The following is a 20,065-nucleotide window of genomic DNA, read 5'->3' as shown; positions in this document are numbered from 1 at the left end:
TCATACTTCAGATGAATTGGACTGCAGTCCACAAAAGTTTAGGCAAAAATCAGATTTGTTAGTCTTTATGGTTCCGTAAGTCTCTTTGTTAGCTTTGTGTCAACAGGCTTAGATGGCTGCTCCTCCACAAATAGGTGCTAATACTAACTGTTCTTGGTATGAAGTAGACAGCAAGTAGTGTACAACTTGAGCAGCACCACAGTTAAACAACAAGCCTTCCATCCTGCCCTTTCCACCCACTGATGTGTTCTACTCCAGCCAAAATGTCCAAGAGCCATTTAGAACCCCTGATCTCCAAAACAAGGCCGACCAGAGGGAATATCATTAAGCCAGGCCTTCTCCAGAAACCTTGGTACACAGTGTTCTTTACCTTGAAGCCTCATAGGTGCTGGGACTGAGTCATCTACAAGATGGAGAGCAACTCCACTGAGAAGCCACCAGCCTGCAACATCTTTAGTTGTAAAACAACGTGGCCTTTCAAACATGGGCTGCTTGGTACTTATCCCGAATGCATTCCTTGCTCCTTCATTGCCTGCTTGAGAGACTGACCTCCTCCACCAAACCCCTGTTACAGAGGATGCCCATCAGCAGGCCCATAGCAAGATCAGGAGCAATATAGGTGTCCAATCCATGGAGGGTTGGGGTGGCGATCAGTACTAAATCACAATGTTGGTAGCTAGGAAGCTAAAGGTTATGTTTAGCTTCAGTGGTAGAGCATCAGCTTTGCAAGCAGGAGGTCCTAGGTTCAGTCCCCAGCATCTTCTAGGACTGGGCGAGACAGCTACTTTGTTCAGATATTCATTTATTGATTCCTATAGTAAAGCCAGTCTTATCCCTAACACTCAGGTGGCCTATGTTTTCTTAACTCATTCATCTTTTCTTAACTCAATGACACTGCAAGCAATAGCCTCCAGAAGATCAAAAGAGACTACGAGGCTCTCGGCAGGAAATTGAAGCAACTAAATGCACAAATTGTCATCTCGTCTGTCCTCCCAGTTGAACGACGTGGCCCAGGGAGAGAGGGGAAAATAGTGGAAGTGAACAGCTGGCTTCACAAATGGTGTAAACAGGAACGGTTTGGATTCTTAGATCACGGACTGCAGTTTCTTGAAGATGGACTTCTGGCAAGTGATGGGCTGCACCTCACAACGTTTGGGAGAAATGTTTTTGCCAAAAATCTCAGAAACCTCATCAGGAGGGCTTTAAACTGACTAATGTGGGGGAGGGAGACAGTGCTCCTGAAGGTAGGAGTCTATCAATTAATGAAGATGATCATCCAAATGTCATAGACCAAGTGGAGCAAACAGCACGCGGACCTAGTGGAGGGAGGAAAAAATCCTTAAATAAGAGACACGGGGGAATGATTAATGGACTTCAATGTCTGTACACTAATGCGCAAAGCATGGGAAATAAACAAGATGAGCTTGAGCTCTTGGTACAGCAAACTAAATATGACATAATAGGCATCACTGGTGGGATAAGTCCCACGATTGGAATGTAATAATGGGGGGATACAATCTATTTCAGAGAAACAGACCAGACAAGAAAGGAGGAGGAATGGCGTTATATGTCAGGGGTGTGTATACCTGTGAAGAGATCCAAGATTTAGAACCTCAAAGCCAAAGTGAGAGCATTTGGGTCAAAATTAAGGGAGAGAAGAATAACAGAGACCTCATTGTGGGAGTTTACTATAGATCCCCAAGCCAAACGGAGGACATAGATGATGCCTTCCTGGAACAGATGGCCAAGCATGCAAAAGGAAGGGAGATAGTAGTAATGGGGGACTTCAATTACCCGGATATTTGTTGGACGTCAAACTCAGCCAAGAGCATAAGGTCAAACAGATTCCTCACTGGCCTTGCAGACAACTTCATTGTCCAGAAAGTGGGAGAAGCAACAAGAGGAACAGCCATTTTAGACCTGGTCCTAACCAATGTTGATGACCTGGTTAGTGGGGTAGATGTGGAAGGATCATTAGGCGCGAGTGATCATGCTCTTCTGAAGTTTACTATACAGCGGAAAGTAGCAGCCAAGCATACTAGGACTAAATTTCTTGACTTTAAGAAAGCCGACTTCATAAAACTTAGGGAAGTGCTGGGTGAGATCCCATGGACAACAATACTAAAAGGAAAGGGAGTTCATGATGGCTGGGAGTTTGTTAAGAGGGAGATACTAAAAGCACAACGTCAGGCAATACCAATGAGACGGAAACATGGAAGGTGCCTAAAGAAGCCAGGGTGGCTATCTAAAGAACTTTTAACTGAATTAAGATTAAAAAAGGATGTGTACAAAAAATGGAAAAGGGGGGAAACCACCAAAGAGGAATTCAAACAAATAGCCAGCACGTGTAGACACAAAGTCAGAAAAGCTAAAGCACAGAATGAACTCAGGCTTGCTAGAGAGGTTAAAAGCAACAAAAAAGGCTTTTATGGGTATGTTCGTAGCAAAAGGAAGAACAAAGAAACAGTGGGGTCACTCAGAGGAGAAGATGGTGAAATGCAAACAGGGGACACAGAAAGGGCTGAACTCCTCAATGCCTTCTTTGCCTCAGTCTTCTCCGATAAAGAAAACAATGCCCGACCTGAAGAATTTGGAGCAAATGATTCAGCAAAGGAAACACAGCCCAGAATAACTAAGGAGATAGTACAAGAATATTTGGCTAGTTTAGATGTATTCAAGTCTCCAGGGCCAGATGAACTGCATCCAAGAGTATTAAAAGAACTGGCAGATGTGATCTCAGAACCACTGGCAGTCATCTTTGAGAATTCCTGGAGAACAGGCGAAGTCCCGGCAGACTGGAGGAGGGCAAATGTTGTCCCTATTTTCAAAAAGGGGAAAAGAGAGGACCCAAATAATTACCGCCCAGTCAGTCTGACATCCATACCAGGGAAGATTCTGGAGCAGATCATTAAGCAAACAGTCTGTGAGCACCTAGAAAGGAATGCTGTGATCACCAATAGTCAGCATGGATTTCTGAAAAATAAGTCATGTCAGACTAACCTGATCTCGTTTTTTGACAGAATTACAAGCCTGGTAGATGAAGGGAACGCAGTGGATGTAGCCTACCTTGATTTCAGCAAGGCATTTGACAAGGTGCCCCATGATATTCTTGTAAAGAAGCTGGTAAAATGTGGTCTTGACTATGCTACCACTCAGTGGATTTGTAACTGGCTGACTGACCGAACCCAAAGGGTGCTCATCAATGGTTCCTCTTCATCCTGGAGAAGAGTGACTAGTGGGGTGCCACAGGGTTCTGTCTTGGGCCCGGTCTTATTCAACATCTTTATCAACGACTTGGATGATGGACTCAAGGGCATCCTGATCAAATTTGCAGATGACACCAAACTGGGAGGGGTGGCTAACACCCCAGAGGACAGGATCACACTTCAAAACGACCTTGACAGATTAGAGAACTGGGCAAAAACAAACAAGATGAATTTTAACAGGGAGAAATGTAAAGTATTGCACTTGGGCAAAAAAAATGAGAGGCACAAATACAAGATGGGTGACACCTGGCTTGAGAGCAGTACATGTGAAAAGGATCTAGGAGTCTTGGTTGACCACAAACTTGACATGAGCCAACAGTGTGACGCGGCAGCTAAAAAAAGCCAATGCAATTCTGGGCTGCATCAATAGGAGTATAGCATCTAGATCAAGGGAAGTAATAGTGCCACTGTATTCTGCTCTGGTCAGACCACACCTGGAGTACTGTGTCCAGTTCTGGGCACCACAATTCAAGAAGGACACTGACAAACTGGAACGTGTCCAGAAGAGGGCAACCAAAATGGTCAAAGGCCTGGAAACGATGCCTTATGAGGAACGGCTAAGGGAGCTGGGCATGTTTAGCCTGGAGAAGAGGAGGTTAAGGGGTGATATGATAGCCATGTTCAAATATATAAAAGGATGTCACATAGAGGAGGGAGAAAGGTTGTTTTCTGCTGCTCCAGAGAAGCGGACACGGAGCAATGGATCCAAACTACAAGAAAGAAGATTCCACCTAAACATTAGGAAGAACTTCCTGACAGTAAGAGCTGTTCGACAGTGGAATTTGCTGCCAAGGAGTGTGGTGGAGTCTCCTACTTTGGAGGTCTTTAAGCAGAGGCTTGACAACCATATGTCAGGAGTGCTCTGATGGTGTTTCCTGCTTGGCAGGGGGTTGGACTCGATGGCCCTTGTGGTCTCTTCCAACTCTATGATTCTATGATTCTATGATTCTATCTTGAAACCTGTGAACAAGGCCATTCCCATTTAGCCTGTGGGGGAACTTAGGCTGAGAGATAGTGATGTCCCCAATGTCACTATATCTATGTCTAGGGAAATATGGGCCCAAGCCTAACGCTACCCTTGTATGAGGGATACATATTGAGTCCACCTGCTCTGTCTTACCTGTCCAATCATATGCACATCCACACACAAACCCTCGCACACATGCAGTGCAACCTGACAACTGCCTCTCAAAGATCAGGGACAGAGTTATTACTAATGCACATTATTTCCTGTTTCCTAGGGTGAAAGCAGATGTCTGCTTACCGCATGTTCGCTGCTTAGAAATGTCCCACATGGCAGCTCCTAACCGCATGGGGATGCGGCCATCTGTAAGTGCCTGGACATGTGGTGAGGTGAGCCTTATCACATTTCTGCAACCACTCAGAAATCCACATAAACAAGGGGGTGTGGGAATGCTCTGGTTGCCGTGTGGCTGAAACCTATAGGCAACTACCTTCCCATTCAGTTAGAGCCACCGTGAGAAGTTTTAAAGGGGAGGGACCATGTGGTCAGGGGTGATTTGCCCTACCATGCATTGTGCACTGCATCACACTGCCTCCTCAAAGTCTGCAAAAAGAAAAGTCATTTTCCCCCTACATAGCCAGGATATCCCCCACAATAAATAGCCATCACTTGCTAGAAGCTGCACTTCTGTTACAACTCCTATATTGGCACAAACTCACCTTGTTCTATCACGATACCAGTTTGTGAGATTCTTTTTTTTTAAATCACCATTCTTTATTTCAGTTATTATTATTATATTTTTGCTGGCTGTGTCCTCTCCTGCTGTGCAAACTCAGTGCTAGTCTGCTCAGCTCACACACCTCCATCATTTGTTACCTGCGTCTGCCTTGCCATTTCATACTATGAACCTCTTAAATGTTAATGCCAAGTGCTCCCCATTCCCCCAAGTGGTGAGAAGTCCAGAGGCAAGTCTATGTAGGGTTTGGCCTCTTCTGGCTGAGAGAGAGCATTGGAGGCATATGGTATCCTTTTCTGAAATATTTATTGTACTTCCTAATATATATATACAGTTGGAGGACGCAACCGGGTTCCTAAAAATAGGCAACAACACCATGGAACCTGCTTCGGCATCCCCATAGCAACAGTGGGGAGCCCTACAGCCCCAGAGGCTGGGGCCTTCTTCATATGGAAATGCTCCAAATGGGCACCAAATAGCTGGCCTCCCTTGATGTGTCATTGGGTAATAATAATAATAATAATAATAATAATAATAATAATAATAATAATATTTATACCCCGCCCATCTGGCTGGGTTTCCCCAGCTACTCCAGGCAGCTTCCAACAAAATATTAAAATACAATAGTCCTTCAGATGGCAGGAGGTGCTAAAGAGCATCCATACTGCAGAGCCTGCAAGCTCTATGGTCACCTGTCAGCCTCCTTTCTTCACTAGAACCATCAATCCAACTTTTATTGCTTTGTTGACATGAACACTGTTGCCTGTGGTGACAACTGAGGGCAGTGGAAACCATTCTGCATGGACATACCCTACTTGGTTGCTTGTTTATGAAATCAGGCCTTGGAAAAAAGAGACAGTTTGCTCTTTGGATTCCCTCTCGGAGCCTCAGGATACAAACTTTCCATTAGCACTGGTTGGGTGTGTGCAGCTGTGTGCTTGCAAAGGCCAGCAGTGGAATATACTGCTAAATATAACACAATCCGGAAACAGGTGAGTGGAGAAGTCAAGTGCATTTATTACAGGAGAGCTTTCAGACCGTCAGTCCTGTGGGCAGTCTATACAGGGTGTCCTTTGAATCACTCCCACTTATTTCCCATTACCATTATTAACAGCGACCCGCCCTCCATTAGCCTGAAGGGAACACCCCATGGAGTCTTTTATGACCACCTGAGCACCTGCCCAGTGATGGGAGGGGCTTCCTCATCAAGGGCAGCAACCCTGTTTTATGGCATTTCCTCCCGCAGCTTTTACTTCTCATGTAACTTTTTAAGTCAAAGTGTGCAATTTAAGTAACATGTTCAGTGCACATAGTGCTCTGTGGTCATGTTTTGAAGCCACACTGAAGATGGGCTAATTCCCTTCTTCCAGCAATTTTTATTTCACATGCAACTTTTTAAGCCAGTGTATAGAACTTCTGTTGTACAAAGGATTCTATAATCATAATCTTTTGAAGCAACCATCCAAGGTGCACTAATTCACATTTCATTCTACAAACGAAGAACTGAATCTGAGTGGGAGAGTCTAGCCTACAGTCTCACACTAGGACAGGACAAAATCTAAGCCCAACACTATCTCTTGTATTTCACCAGCCCCAATGTGACAGAAGAACTCTCACGTACCATTTGTTTTGTCTCATATTGATTTGACTAGGTGGTCAAGCACCACCCATTTATAAAAGTTGATGAGCTATTGATGACCCTGGAAAAGTGCACCAAATTATTTACCATTTAACATTCCATGCAAACTCAGTTGGTGATCAGTTCCACTGAGTGAAAAAAACGAAAGCTGGTCACCAACAGGGCTGAACTTACCAGGAAGCAATGTGTGTTTTCATTCACAGGGAAAATAGCAATTCTGTGGAGTGCCATTCGGAAAATGGTGCAGAAAGAAAGAGTCAATTCCCCAAGCCATGATCCAGACCAAATTTCCCTGTATAGCTGCAATTAAACTGCATTTAAAAAAAAAAAAGATGGAAATCTGATCACGGACCTTCAGTGTCATGCCTAGTTTGGCCCTCAAGCTCTTCTTGAAGATGCTCACCCAATTTATTATGTATATATCCTCAAAGATGTATATGTAAGATTCTCACCTGGTCTCCTATCCATACACTGATGCAATCCAGACTTGCTTAGCTTCAGCAAGATGGTTGTATCGGAGGTCTTCAAACCATTCCTACAACTTCTTTTAAAAAAACATGTACAGCACTATAGCTGTTTCATAAGGTGTATGGTCAGTCCTATTCCTTATTCTTGGTGGTGGTGAACTTTAGCTTATTCACATCAGTTTTGTGAGATAGGTCATGATAAGAGGTTTCCATTGAATAGGCCATGGAAGGGAAACTCAAAGCAACACACAATGACTCGTCCAAGGCTACCAAATGTGTGGGATTCAGCAGAATTTTAATCCAAATCTTCAAATTCCCTCTGTATGTGGAGAGAAGCGTGGGATCATTCACCCTGTCCCTGTCAGTTGAGAAATATGGTGAGAAAATATGGTGTACATTTACATTCGACTTGCCCTATGAGGCCAGTTCTGTACTAGCACACTCCCTCAAGCAAAATGAAACTTTTGGTGCTTAGTTAGTAGGGAGACATTCAAACACTGCGGCAGAACTTAGCTTTCTTGGAGACACTATTTAACTGGAGTTAGCAGGGACTAAGCTGTTCTGAAAGGAGCTCTCCCTGCTGCAGGTGCCACATAGTATTCATTCTGAATAGTATTTTTCAGCCTTGTTACAAAATTGTACACACATAATGATAAAACATGACAAAACTAACCAAAAATGGGCCACCAGGGGAGTAAAACACTATACATATACTTTTACAGTCCATAACAATGAAGTGATTTCAGTAAACCAGTAAAATGAATTCTTCAGTAAACCAGCTTGGGAAACACAGAGGAATGGGAGATGGCAGAAAGTGAGGAAGAATTAAAGAACCCTTTAATGAGGTTAAATTAATGAAAGAGGAGAGCGCAAAATATGGTCTGAAGCTCAACATCAAAAAAACGAAGATCATGGCCACTGGTCCCATCACCTCCTGTTGATTTTAAACATCTTTTGAATACCTGTTTTAAACTGTTTTTGTTGTTGTTGTTTTGATAATGTAAAGGATTTGTTTTATATTGTTGTAAACTGCTTAGATGTGGTCTTTTCGTGAGTGGTATATAAATTTTGTTAAATCTGTTTGTTAAAATATATGCAGAGCAGATGCATTGAAAACTCTGCCCTCTGCATTGGAGCACCACAGAGTGAGCAGTTGTCAAATTACACGGGGAGGGAATGCTAATAGACTGGAGAAAATACTTTCGAAATATGTGAATAAGTCTGGACACATGAGTCCTCCCCCTTCTCATCCCCTGGCACAGCTGTGGGGAGAATATCAGAAGTTTTCACTTCTACTTTCAGCTACTCACAGTTTCTTGTCATGTCCAAAGTGGGGAATATGGTTAGTGTTAACAATGGTGCATTGAAATAAGCCAGGATGAAATTAATAGGGTTTCCTGGTTTCTGTCCCGGTACATTTGAGTGTGTGGTGGATCAAGCTGCTTTTAGCATGAAAATAATAATGATGATGATGAACTAGTTCTTAGGATCTGTGATCAAACATAGAGCCATAAACATCAGAGCAAAGTATTTCCCAGGCTCTGCTCAGCTACTCCAATAAGCGACTATTACCTTCCAAATGTTTAGTGAGAAGTGACCTTGGAGCACAGAGTTGAAGCTTGATTCCAAAACAATGGGAAAGAACTGGCAAAAAGGAAACTCCTTAAGTACCAGATGGTAATCTCAGGGCCAGTGGGAGAGAGGGACAGGAAGCACGCCTAGAGGTCACACATAAAAAGCATGTCAGAATTTCCTGGGGCCCTTAGACACCAGTTTCAACAGCAGGCAAATGTGTTACTGGTAGCTTATCCATGGAGCCCTCTGGTCTGGTGGCACTGTTACTGAATGCCAGGCCAGTCCATGACAAGACCATGCTTATCCACAACATCTGGAAGACACCCTCTTGACTACCTCTGGGGATCAGAACGAAAGAAGATGAGTGACCAACATCAGCCTGGAAATGATGCTTCTTCATGAGGTCTCAAGACCCACTGCTGCCTAGATTTATGAGTTTATGAAGCATTCCTAGGCCTTGGATTCAAGAGCCTTCACGGAAGCAGAATTTCATAGCATATATTGTTGTTGCTGTTTAGTTGTTTAGTCATGTCTGACTCTTTGTGACCCCATGGACCAGAGCACACCAGGCACTCCTGTCTTCCACTGCCTCATGCAGTTTGGTCAAACTCATGCTGGTAGCTTCAAGAACACTATCCAACCATCTCATCCTCTGTCGTCCCCTTCTCCTTGTGCCCTCCATCTTTCCCAACATCAGGGTCTTTTCCAGGGAGTCTTCTCTTCTCATGAGGTGGCCAAAGTATTGGAGCCTCAGCTTCAGGACCTGTCCTTCCAGTGAGCACTCGGGGCTGATTTCCTTAAGAATGGATAGGTTTGATCTTCTTGCAGTCCATAGGACTCTCAAGAGTCTCCTCCAGCATCATAATTCAAAAGCATAAATTCTTCGGCGATCAGCCTTCTTTATGGTCCAGCTCTCACTTCCATACATTGGACATACTGCAGTTGTGGCCAGCAATGGACACAGTACATATGTAGGGTAAAGCTGGTAGTTTCTCTTGAAGACAATCTATGGACACTCAGCAGAGGACACAGGGCAACTGATGAACAAGCTTTCACTGCATACTCATAGAGGCCAAACATCTGAAGCTATTAATACTATATAATCAGCTCAGCAGCGCAAATGCTTTGCCCGTTTCATGGCAAGAAAGGGTGGTGAATGGTATGCTGTGGAAAGTAGATTCAGTCCAGAAGATTGAAGTCATTATAATGGATAGACTGCCAGCCACTCACAGCAGCCTCTTCCTGTCCTTTCCCTCAACTCCCCTCCCTCCCTCGGAGCTTCTTGTGATCTATGGGGCAGAGGGAGGGAATCCAGCTTCCCAGGTAATAAAGGCAGCTGGCAGCCACTGCGCTTGGAGGATGTCATGGCAAAATCAGCCAGGCTATTTATAGGCAGCTAATTGATTAGGGTGGTAGCAGCCAGAGGAAATGACTTTCAGGACTGACAGAGAGGCACCGCGTGAAGCGTTTTGGATACAGACCTTTAAGCAATCAGTGTCTTTCAGGCACTTGAATGCAGAGAGTATTTGAAGGGGGGCGGATTATGAGAACAAAGGCCAGCAGTGAACAACTTCAACAGCCTCCAGAGGTTGGTAGGACTCCAGTTCCCATCAGCCCCAGTCAGCCCAGCCATGGCCAGGGATGATGAGAACTGGAGTCCAGCAACACCTGAAGAGCATCAGGTTCGCTAGTTGGCCTCAGCTGTGATCCTCGGGCATCTGCATGTTGTACATAGGTTTCAAGTGCATTGGAAGACCAAGGCCAGCTTTTGAAATTCTGTGTTTGGATGCTGTTTTCTCCAAACCAGCCTCAATCCAGATTGAGAAAAGGAATGATCTGGTCTGCATTTTAAGCTGCGAATGTGTATGCAGCCACTTGCTTAATATATAGGTGAATTGTGGCTGAACTATTATGAATTATTTTTTTGTGAGAAATGGAATTTAACTTTCTAAAAATAGTGTTTTGTTTAAGAAGACAACAGTTCATTTACTGTCCTGGGTTTGGCTTACCCTGGTGCTTTGACCATGTCGCTTGGTAACAAGGAATTGCAAGATCAATCCTAGAGTAGAAAATTCAGGAGAGCTGAAGTAAGTTTTGGCTGTCCCAAGTAAGTCTTTTTTCAAAGATCTTTGCAAATGACAGTGAATGATGGATTCTACACCCTCAACACACACACACACACACACTCTTCTTTGAATGTAAAAACATTAAACTATAATTAGCATGATAATGAACCCATTGAAACTGAGGTAAATTTGCTCCAAAAAAATTGTAAAAATCAAATTTTTCTTTGACAAGAAGGGGTTGCCCTATTGGTCAATATTCCTTTTATTTTAAAGGGGGTGGGCCACAAGCAGGGAGGAGGAGTGCACTGTAAGTTTCCCTGAGCTCCCTTGGGAGGAAAGGCAGACTAGAAATAAAACAAGTAAGATGGGATTGCTTTAAAGGAGACAGATTTTCCCACTAAATCATTTCCTCACCTGCGTTCCAGAAGAGGTTCATTGAACCTTGCCGGAGGCTTTGTGATCTTTGACTTGAAAGTACTAATGAAATGCGAAGTATTAGTATGACGATTATACTGCATTATATCAAAGGCTAAAGCTTCTGCTGCAAAAAAATAAAAAATAAAAAAATTAAGGAGAGATGGATTGTCAAATACAAAGACTTGTGTTTACTCCTCAGCTTGTCAAGCCAGAAATTCTCCAATTACAACAGATCTATAACTATACCAGATCCAATTTCCCTAGTACTAACAGCCCTGTGCCTCCATAATTTACTGATTCAATGACTGATCTTGACCTCTCTCCTTGATGATTGACTCTGACCACAATCAGATTTCAGATTTTTGTGGAACAAAGTGCACCCCTCACTACACCACCCATCCCTACCTTGCTACATGCAAAATAAAAAAGAATAAAAGGTGATCCCTTTGAGGACTTCTAATGATAAAGGAAGTCCATCCAGTGGTTAAGAACGGACACCTAGTTTGCTGTGGCTTACAGTAAACAAGAAACTAAAGTGACATTGCCCTGTAGCCACAATCTTTTGGCTCCCAGAACCCAGAGCCAAGTACGGTAATTCAGGTCACATTTACAACTGAGTAGACTGGATGTGGCCACACAGGGCACATCCAGGTTGTCAATATTTGGGGATTCAGTCGCATCCCAGCAAGTTCCAGTTGTGCAGTTGAAGCAGGTTTGGAGCTCTTGTGCAACAAAACCGCTCCCCCCCCCCAAAAAAAACCCCCAGACTTTTTTGATAAGAAAAGTGATGGGAAAATGCACTGGAATATGTGGCATGTTTGAGGCAAACAGCAAGGACAAAATCTGGGAGCCACAACAGAAAAGATCCTGTCCCAGGTAACTACCCACCTGGCCTCTAAAGGTGGAGACACCTGGAACAGAACCTCACTTGATGATCTCAGAAAACTGGAAGGTCCGTTATCGGGAAAAATGAGTCTTTAAGATAACCTGGTCCCTGGTTATAGGGCTTTATTGGTCAAAACAAGCACTCTACACCAGCGTGGAGTAGTGGTTAGAGAATCAGACTAGGACCTGGGAGACCAGGGTTCAAATCCCCACTTGGCCATGAAGCTCATTGGGTGACCTTAGGCCAGTCACTGCCTCTTAGCCTAACTTTGAGGGTGCCATGTCTGAGAACTACACAGAATCTTGCAGGTAACACTAGTGCTAGGGACGGACGGACCCTGAAGCACAGTGAAGTACTGCTCAAATGTATTCAGTATAGTGGGTCTCTGTTAATAATTGAGCTGGGATATTTTAACCAGTTGAAGTTTTCTCAATGCCGTTCACAGGAAGCGTCCTTTATAAGAAGCTGCTTTAAGCTAACCTGGCTGTTCATGTTCCCAGGCATAGAGAACTGTATGTATCTACCACTAGGATGCCCTGGGCCTAGCAGTTGCTGACAGTAGAGTTAGAAATGTTCAGAGCTGACTACAGTTTCTTTATCTCCCAGCACAAGAACAAATAAACACCTCCCTTCCAGAGAAAACAAAGAATCTGATCTGCATTGACTGCAGAGCATGTCCACAAACCCAGAATGAGACTCAAACATGCCACTTTGAGAGATGACGTCTGCTTGCCAAGTTCTTGGTCCTCACGGAGGGCCACTGAGAGGGTCTAGCTCAGTGGTAGAACTCATGCTTGGCATGGAGAAGGTCCCATGGTCATTTCCAGGCATTTCAAAGTAGGATTGGAAAAGGCCCCTGCCTCAGCCCCCCCAAGCGTCCCTATTTTTGAGGAACACCCCTGGTTTAGAGAAGCTGTCCTGGTTTCTTATTTGATCCTGGAATATCCCACTTTTCCTTAGGACATCTCTATTTTCATTGGAGAAATGTTGGAAGGTATGGTAAGATAGCCCTATTTTCACTGGAGAAATGTTGGAGGGTATGGAGTTATTCGACTCCCAAACTATATGAAGGCAATCCTGTATAGGGAAGTTTTTTTTAATGTTTAATGTTTTATTATGTTGTTATATATGTTGGAAGCTGCCCAGAGTGGCTGGGGCAACCCAGTAAGATGTGTGGGGTATAAATAGTAAAATCACCATTATGGAATGGGACGTCTCTATTTTCATCAGAGAAACGTTGGAGGGTATGCTGCCTGACACCCTGGAGAGATGCTGCCAGTCAGTGTAAATGCTGGGTGAGATGGACCAATGATCTGACTTGTTGTATGGCACTTTCCTGCCTCCTCCTGCTACAAGGGGTGGATCCCGTGACACGAAGCAAGAAATTGCTCTATTCCACATCCTGATAAGCAACAGCCTTTCCCGCCTCAGCTTAGCCTGTAGCAGAGGTGTGGGACATAGAGGTCAAAACACGGGTAGAGCAAGGTAGGGGAAAACGTTGCCAGTGATGTGCCACGAGGGCCCTTGCTGCAGACCAGTAGAGCTAAGTTGGTGAGAGTCCGGCAGGAATCCTCTGCCTCTGAGTTTTCTCGTTTGGAAGTGGTGCTCTTTTCAACGGTTCTGTTATCAGATGGAGCATTTCCTTCATCAGTGTTAATATCCATGTAGTGAAACAATGAAAGGGCTTCCTATCAGTTCCAAATAGGACGTGAAAAGCTCTCAGCGTTAAGAGTAGAGGATGCGGGAATAGGGCAATGGGAAACGCCTGAGTCACTGAAATGCCTCTTTGATTCCAGTAGTCTGATACCTTCAAAAGGATGGGGGGGGGAGAGGAGAGGGGGGAGAGAGACAGACAGACAAAGCAGCCAGCTAATGGTCCGATCTGACAAGACAGGAAAGGAAAGGGATACAGTATGGATTCTAGAGAAAAACTAGGGAGCAAACAGCAGGCTGGAGTACTGAAAAGCAGTTATTTTGGAGGGTATTTGCAGTTTGGGTCTCTTCATATAGTAAACATAGGAACAACCTAGGGTTGAGAAGTTGCATTTTGAAGTGAACCTACATCATTTGCATTCCCAAAGCAATACATGAAATGCAGCTAGCCTCTGGAATTTGCAATTCTCCAAATTTTGTGAGGCAACTCTCCAAGCCAAAGAAGGGTGCCTAAAAAGTGCACACGGTTAAGGTGGTGGGAAATGTACACACACTCTCTCTCTCTATAATAATATATATAATATGATAATAACATACAAAACTGCATTATATCAGTGAAAATGGTTTGGGGGGGGAAATTAGGAGAAACTTGCACTACAATGCTGATGATTTGTTTCATTTTTTAAAAAATTGCAAACTGATGCAGACATGTGGCAAACCTAATTTAACACATGGAGGTGGGGGGGGGGAGATGGATGAGGAACTGAGAGAAACCGGAACTGAAAGATTAATCTAGCCCTAAACAAATCTGTTTTATCACAGAGAATACACTCAGGTAAAATTCCAGTCGCCTAACAAGTATAGTACATGCTTGGAAAAGCCTATTTGTTATATTTGTTTTATTCACAGTTTTATTCACAGTTATATTCACAATTTTTAGGTGTGCACATTTTGAAGCAGTTTATGTGTACACCCCTTCAAAAGTACGTATAATGTGGGGCAAAAATTCCACACTACACCAGAGTCTGTTAAAAACACGCATGCTTACACCAAAAGTGAAATTGACCCATTGACTTCAACTTTGCTGTGATACCGCAAGAGATGAGCTAGCAGCTACAGTGTGAATCATTTTCATGTCATGTACCAACTTGGCATAAAGGCCATAAATACGGGCATATATTAACGAGGCTTTTGTCAGTATGTAATGGGAGCATGATAGATTGCAATGCCCTGCAATTCAGCACAATGCAAGACAATGCAGGACAATGCAATGCAATACAATAAAAATGCAATACAATACTGCAGAGTGCCATGTAATTCAATACAATGCAATATCACCAAGAATCAGACAATATTGTGGCGAGCAAGGAAACAAGAATGCAGTACAGCCTGCTTCAATGGCAGCAGGACAGAGAAATTCCAAGTGATAACGCAGCCCTAGCTGCTGTTTGAAGTCAGGGAGAATTTCCCCCCATTTATTCTGATGTGAAAAGAATTGGCCTTAATACTACACTACAGTAATTATGGCTTTCTTGAAGTAATCTAATATAAGGCAGTCATCTTCTGCCCCTCTTTCCATGAACTGTAGAATTACTTCACAGATGACATTTCATCTACACAGAGTATACAGTTTTAGGAAAGATATTTACACCGTGCACCCCATAATGCAAGGCACCGGGTTGGCTATCCCTGCCATAATGTTTGACAAGCAAACACAGGTTTTGCCTTGGGTACTCGTTTTTGGAAGCCTCTAGCCCGCAGTGGCTTCCAAACGTGTGTGCCTATGGAAAATGAGACACTGGTGCGAGATGCAAGGAAGAGGTGAAGATCTTCATCTCTTCTGTTTCAGTCTCCGCTCCAGCATATAACAGTAAGCCCAAGAAACTAGGAGGGAGCTGTGGGTAACTAGGCACACCTGGGAGAGGAGGCAGTGTCCTTGCCAACGGCCGGTAACGTCAGCAGCAGTGGCCGGGGGCAGAGATGTGGCAAGATAAGACTCTGAGGAAGTGGGGCTGAGTCCGCATTCTGTGCGCTCCCTGAATTTCTATCTCATCAAGGAACCGAGATTGAAAGCTATATATGTCAAAAACATGCATCCATTTTGAACACTGAATGGTAAACGGATCAGTATATTTTCAATTTTTAAAAAATACTAATTGCTTTTTTGATTTCCTACTTATCTGATTTAACTCAAGATAAATTTATTTGTCTGAGGAAGCAATTTTACTTTTTGGAAAAATATTTCATTTTTTGGATTAGGTGGGTGTTGTGCCACAAACACCTGAGTCACTCTGGTGAGTCACATGACCCGGAAGCTGCACACTGGCTCCCTCGGCCAATAAAGCGAGATGAGCACCGCAACGCCAGAGTCGGACACGACTGGACCTAATGGTCAGGGGTCCCTTTACCTTTTAATACTAATCACAGAACTATATAAACTAAATTATTATTATTATTTCATTATATATATTTATAAAAAATACTGGTATGCCGCTGTGTTGTAAATATATATATATATCTCTCAAAAAAGTTCACAGCAAAAAAGCATACAATAAAACCAAAATAGATCTGCCTCCAAAGGAACATTACAAAAGCATTTTATAAAAGCGCTAAATAATAACTATCTTAATAGATGCATCTTCTGCCACCCCAAAACTAAAGACTGTATCTTTTTCTCTCATGATTCATATTCATTGATAACTTTACCATTAAAAATATTTTAATATGAGATAGATATATTGATAACTCCACCTAATCAAGAATCTTTAATCAAACATATTTGCATCCAACCAATGACCTATGCTGACCATGCGCCAATAGTTCTGGTCCTAAAAGTACAAAATGTGCCCCAAGGTAAACCCTGAAGACTAAGCAATTATATTCTACAAAATAAAGACCTAGTAATTAATATCCAAGCACATATAGATTTTTTTAAGCAAAATGCAACATATGCAGTTATTTGGCCTGTAATATGGGATGCAGCAAAGCTTACATGAGAGGAATACTAAAGCTGTGTTGACATTCCTATTTACTATGCTCTCACTGCATTTCCAGTGCTGGGTTTTCAACCTGTGTTCACACAAAATTATACAAAATGCTTACAACCTGTACTTTGTTATAAGGCACTGCTGTTTGGTGCATTGTTTTCCAAATCAGCTTCACATCAGTTGGAGTCCTTATTGCTAACATGTCCCTAGCCACGCTAAAGACACCTTTAAATAGGGGAAAGACATTGAAACCCACCTGGTCAATGCCTCCTGATGTGTACACAAACAGAAACAAATGGAAGCTGTGCTGATGTGAATAGTGTCAATGGAATAAGTTTAATATGCATAAAATGTTATGTGGAGGTTTGCATTTGCAGACTGTTTTTTCAGAGAGCTATAACAGGTGGGTTAAACCACAGAGCCTAGGGCTTGCCAATTGGAAGGTCGGCAGTTCGAATCCCTGCGACGGGGTGAGCTCCCATTGCTCGGTCCCTGCTCCTGCCCACCTAGTAGTTCAAAAGCACATCAAAGTGCAAGTAGATAAATAGGTACCACTCCGGCGGGAAGGTAAACGGCGTTTCCGTGCGCTGCTCTGGTTCGCCAGAAGCGGCTTAGTTATGCTGGCCACATGACCCGGAAGCTGTATGCTGGCTCCCTCGGCCAATAAAGCGAGATGAGTGCCGCAACCCCAGAGTCAGCCACGACTGGACCTAATGGTCAGGGGTCCCTTTACCTTTTTTAATCTTATATGATGAACAAGTAATAAAATATCCAAAATTACATGGACTCCCACAATAATAAATTTCATTTGAAAAGCTTCTGATCGATCTAGATTTTTAAAAAGTTTTATAACTAGAATATAATATTATTAGATATTAAGCTGAATCAGTTATCTCCATCAATTAAAAAGAGAGATTACCAGTTGATAAGTTACATATGAACAATGGACTTGGTTATTCAACACAATACCATTATTATTAGTAAGTTTTCACCTTAAGGAAAACTTTTCAGAATTCATACATTAGTGTCAGTTAATACCCTACAAAGGGGTGCGGGTGGCACCACAGAACCTAGAGAAGACTGTTCTATTAGGCAAACAGAAATGCTTGGGCTGACAGAGCCATTTCCTTAATGCTACCATTGAACATGACTGGGACGTGGGTGGCGCTGTGGGTTAAACCACAGAGCCTAGGGCTTGCCGATCAGAAGGTCGGTGGTTTGAATCCCCGTGACGGTGTGAGCTCCCGTTGCTCGGTCCCTGCTCCTGCCAACCTAGCAGTTCAAAAGCACCTCAAAGTGCAAGTAAATAGGTACCGCTGGGTGGGAAGGTAAACGGTGTTTCTGTGCACTGCTCTGGTTCACCAGAAGCAGCTTAGTCATGCTGGCCACAGGACCCGGAAGCTGTACGTTGGCTCCCTCGGCCAGTAAAGTGAGATGAGTGCCACAACCCCAGAGTCGGCCACGACTGGACCTAATGGTCAGGGGTCCCTTAACCTTTACCTTTAATACCCTACAAAACAGGCAAAATTTACAGAACTAAATTTGCCAAAGTCCCAAGCAGCTACCATGTACTTTGCACACATTTTCTGGTCATGTGTCAGAGCAAAAAGAAATTGTGGAACAGGATGTTAGAATGTTCCAAAATGATTCTTTTGTGCATAATTCAAAAATAAGTAGAAAAAGTGCACATACAATTAGTCATATGACTTCTCATATGCCTTCTCATATGAGGCTTTGCCTCAATCATTACTGGGGGGAAACCACTCTTCCTATATCAGACTGAATAAGGAAAATGTGGGGATCAGTCTTGTTATTTCAAGTAATGTATCAAATCAAAAATAGAATAAGCCCCCAAGAAAACAAATTTATGGAGACATGGACACTGCAAGTTTCTGGGTATGAGAAAATTGAAGATTATATTATAACTAGTTTCTGCTGCTCTTAAATATGTTAAACTGCTGTCTTAAATATGTTAAACTGCTGTCTAACTGGAGGGGTAGGGGGTGGGCATATAATATAAAATATATGAGTTTGATTCTCTAGTCTTCAGTTACTTTTTATTCCTTTCTCTTTTGTTTTGTTTTGATAAACTTTTTACCATTTTTAAAAAATTGTGCGTGTCAGAGAGAAAGGTTCGTCCTTGCTTTCTTCCTGTCATGCTATGTTTCCATGTGCGAGGAGTCTTTCTTTTTAAAAGTGGAGCATTCACATATACTTTGCAATCTGAGAACCTATACCACTTGACTCTGCTGACAGTGTAATAAACTGCCTTCAAGCACTCGCTCAGGAAAGGATTACATTTTCCTAGAAATTCAGCATTGCAGTCTACTGGGGGAAAGGCAATTTCTCAACAATGGATACTTCCCCGCAACAACTCAGCAACGAAACGTGCTTGTGTTTCATTGTATGGAAAGGCACAGAGTGAAATTATATATTTCAGTTGTAATTCTCTACATTTTGTGTGCTGCTTTCCCATGGCAAACCATGTCGAATGTGGCTCACAATGACATCAGAAAAGTTTCCTTGAAAGATCCTGAAACATTTGAAGGTGATCCACCAGCAATCACACAACATAAGAGCTTAAATAAACATACATACATATGAACAGAGCAAACATCTCATATTAGTAATTCTACAGTAAGATCGAACAGTTCACTAAGTTCAGGCTACTACCTAACAGAGAATACAGAGTTATAACCCAAATAGCAATTTAGTACTGCCTTTATAAAAATAAAAGTTGGGTGGAAACCTGCTGCCCATCAGGTGCTGTTGAACTACAACTCTCATCACACCCAGCCAGCATGACCAGTTGGCAGGGATATTGGGAGTTGTAGTCCAGCAACATCTAGACAGCTGGAGGTTAGCCACTCCTGCCCTAAGTCAACCTGGAAATGAGTCAGACCCAGAGTAGGAATATGGTCTTGCAGGACTGACACCTACACGGTCCATGTATAGGAGTGCACTACTATTATGCCAATATTTTGTTAAGAATCATTGAGTCATAGAATGGGAAACAATCCAGTGGATGATCTAATCCAGAAGTCTGTGCTTTAACCTTCCAAAAACAAGTTTCCACAACCTCCTTAGGTAGCTTAGGCTGTATTGTTGCTCCTCCCTACTCACCACATTGGTGGCTGGGGAGGGGGAAGCGGTTAGGTCGTGGTGCAGTTACTTCTCTGCCTGGCTCTGTCAGAAGAGAAGAGTACCCTGTTGGGGAGAGGTTCAATGTGGCAGAGAGGCCCTACCTCTTCCCAAGTGTGCAGTAAGCTACTGCCAAGGTTCCTCCTGCCAGAAGTGGGCAGTGGAAAACCACATTGGAAGGTATTTAGGGATGGGCCCCAGAGGCTCTGGATCAGCTGTGGATCCGGTGAGAGGCCCAGTTCCCAAAACCACCAACTGCACCAACCTG

The 20,065-nt window shown here is 43.2% G+C and overlaps 1 protein-coding gene across 1 annotated transcript in view; it reads left to right on the top strand.

Annotated features, from left to right (window-relative positions):
• Positions 1–6,113, top strand: part of LOC309525329 (uncharacterized protein) — a 76,095-nt gene extending 69,982 nt beyond the window's left edge. Inside the window, exons 6-7 of the mRNA XM_082210902.1 lie at positions 4,508–4,614; positions 6,081–6,113. Coding sequence (XP_082067028.1) covers positions 4,508–4,614; positions 6,081–6,103 — 130 coding nt within the window. The 3' untranslated portion in view covers positions 6,104–6,113. The remainder of the gene's footprint in view (positions 1–4,507; positions 4,615–6,080) is intronic.
• Positions 6,114–20,065: the final 13,952 nt, after the last annotated feature.

This window comes from Podarcis vaucheri (genome assembly GCF_965113315.1).
Source record: "Podarcis vaucheri genome assembly, chromosome: 2".
Taxonomy (NCBI): Eukaryota; Metazoa; Chordata; class Lepidosauria; order Squamata; family Lacertidae; genus Podarcis; species Podarcis vaucheri.
Note: the sequence above shows the minus strand (reverse complement) of the source record. Positions and strands in the feature narration are given on the sequence as shown.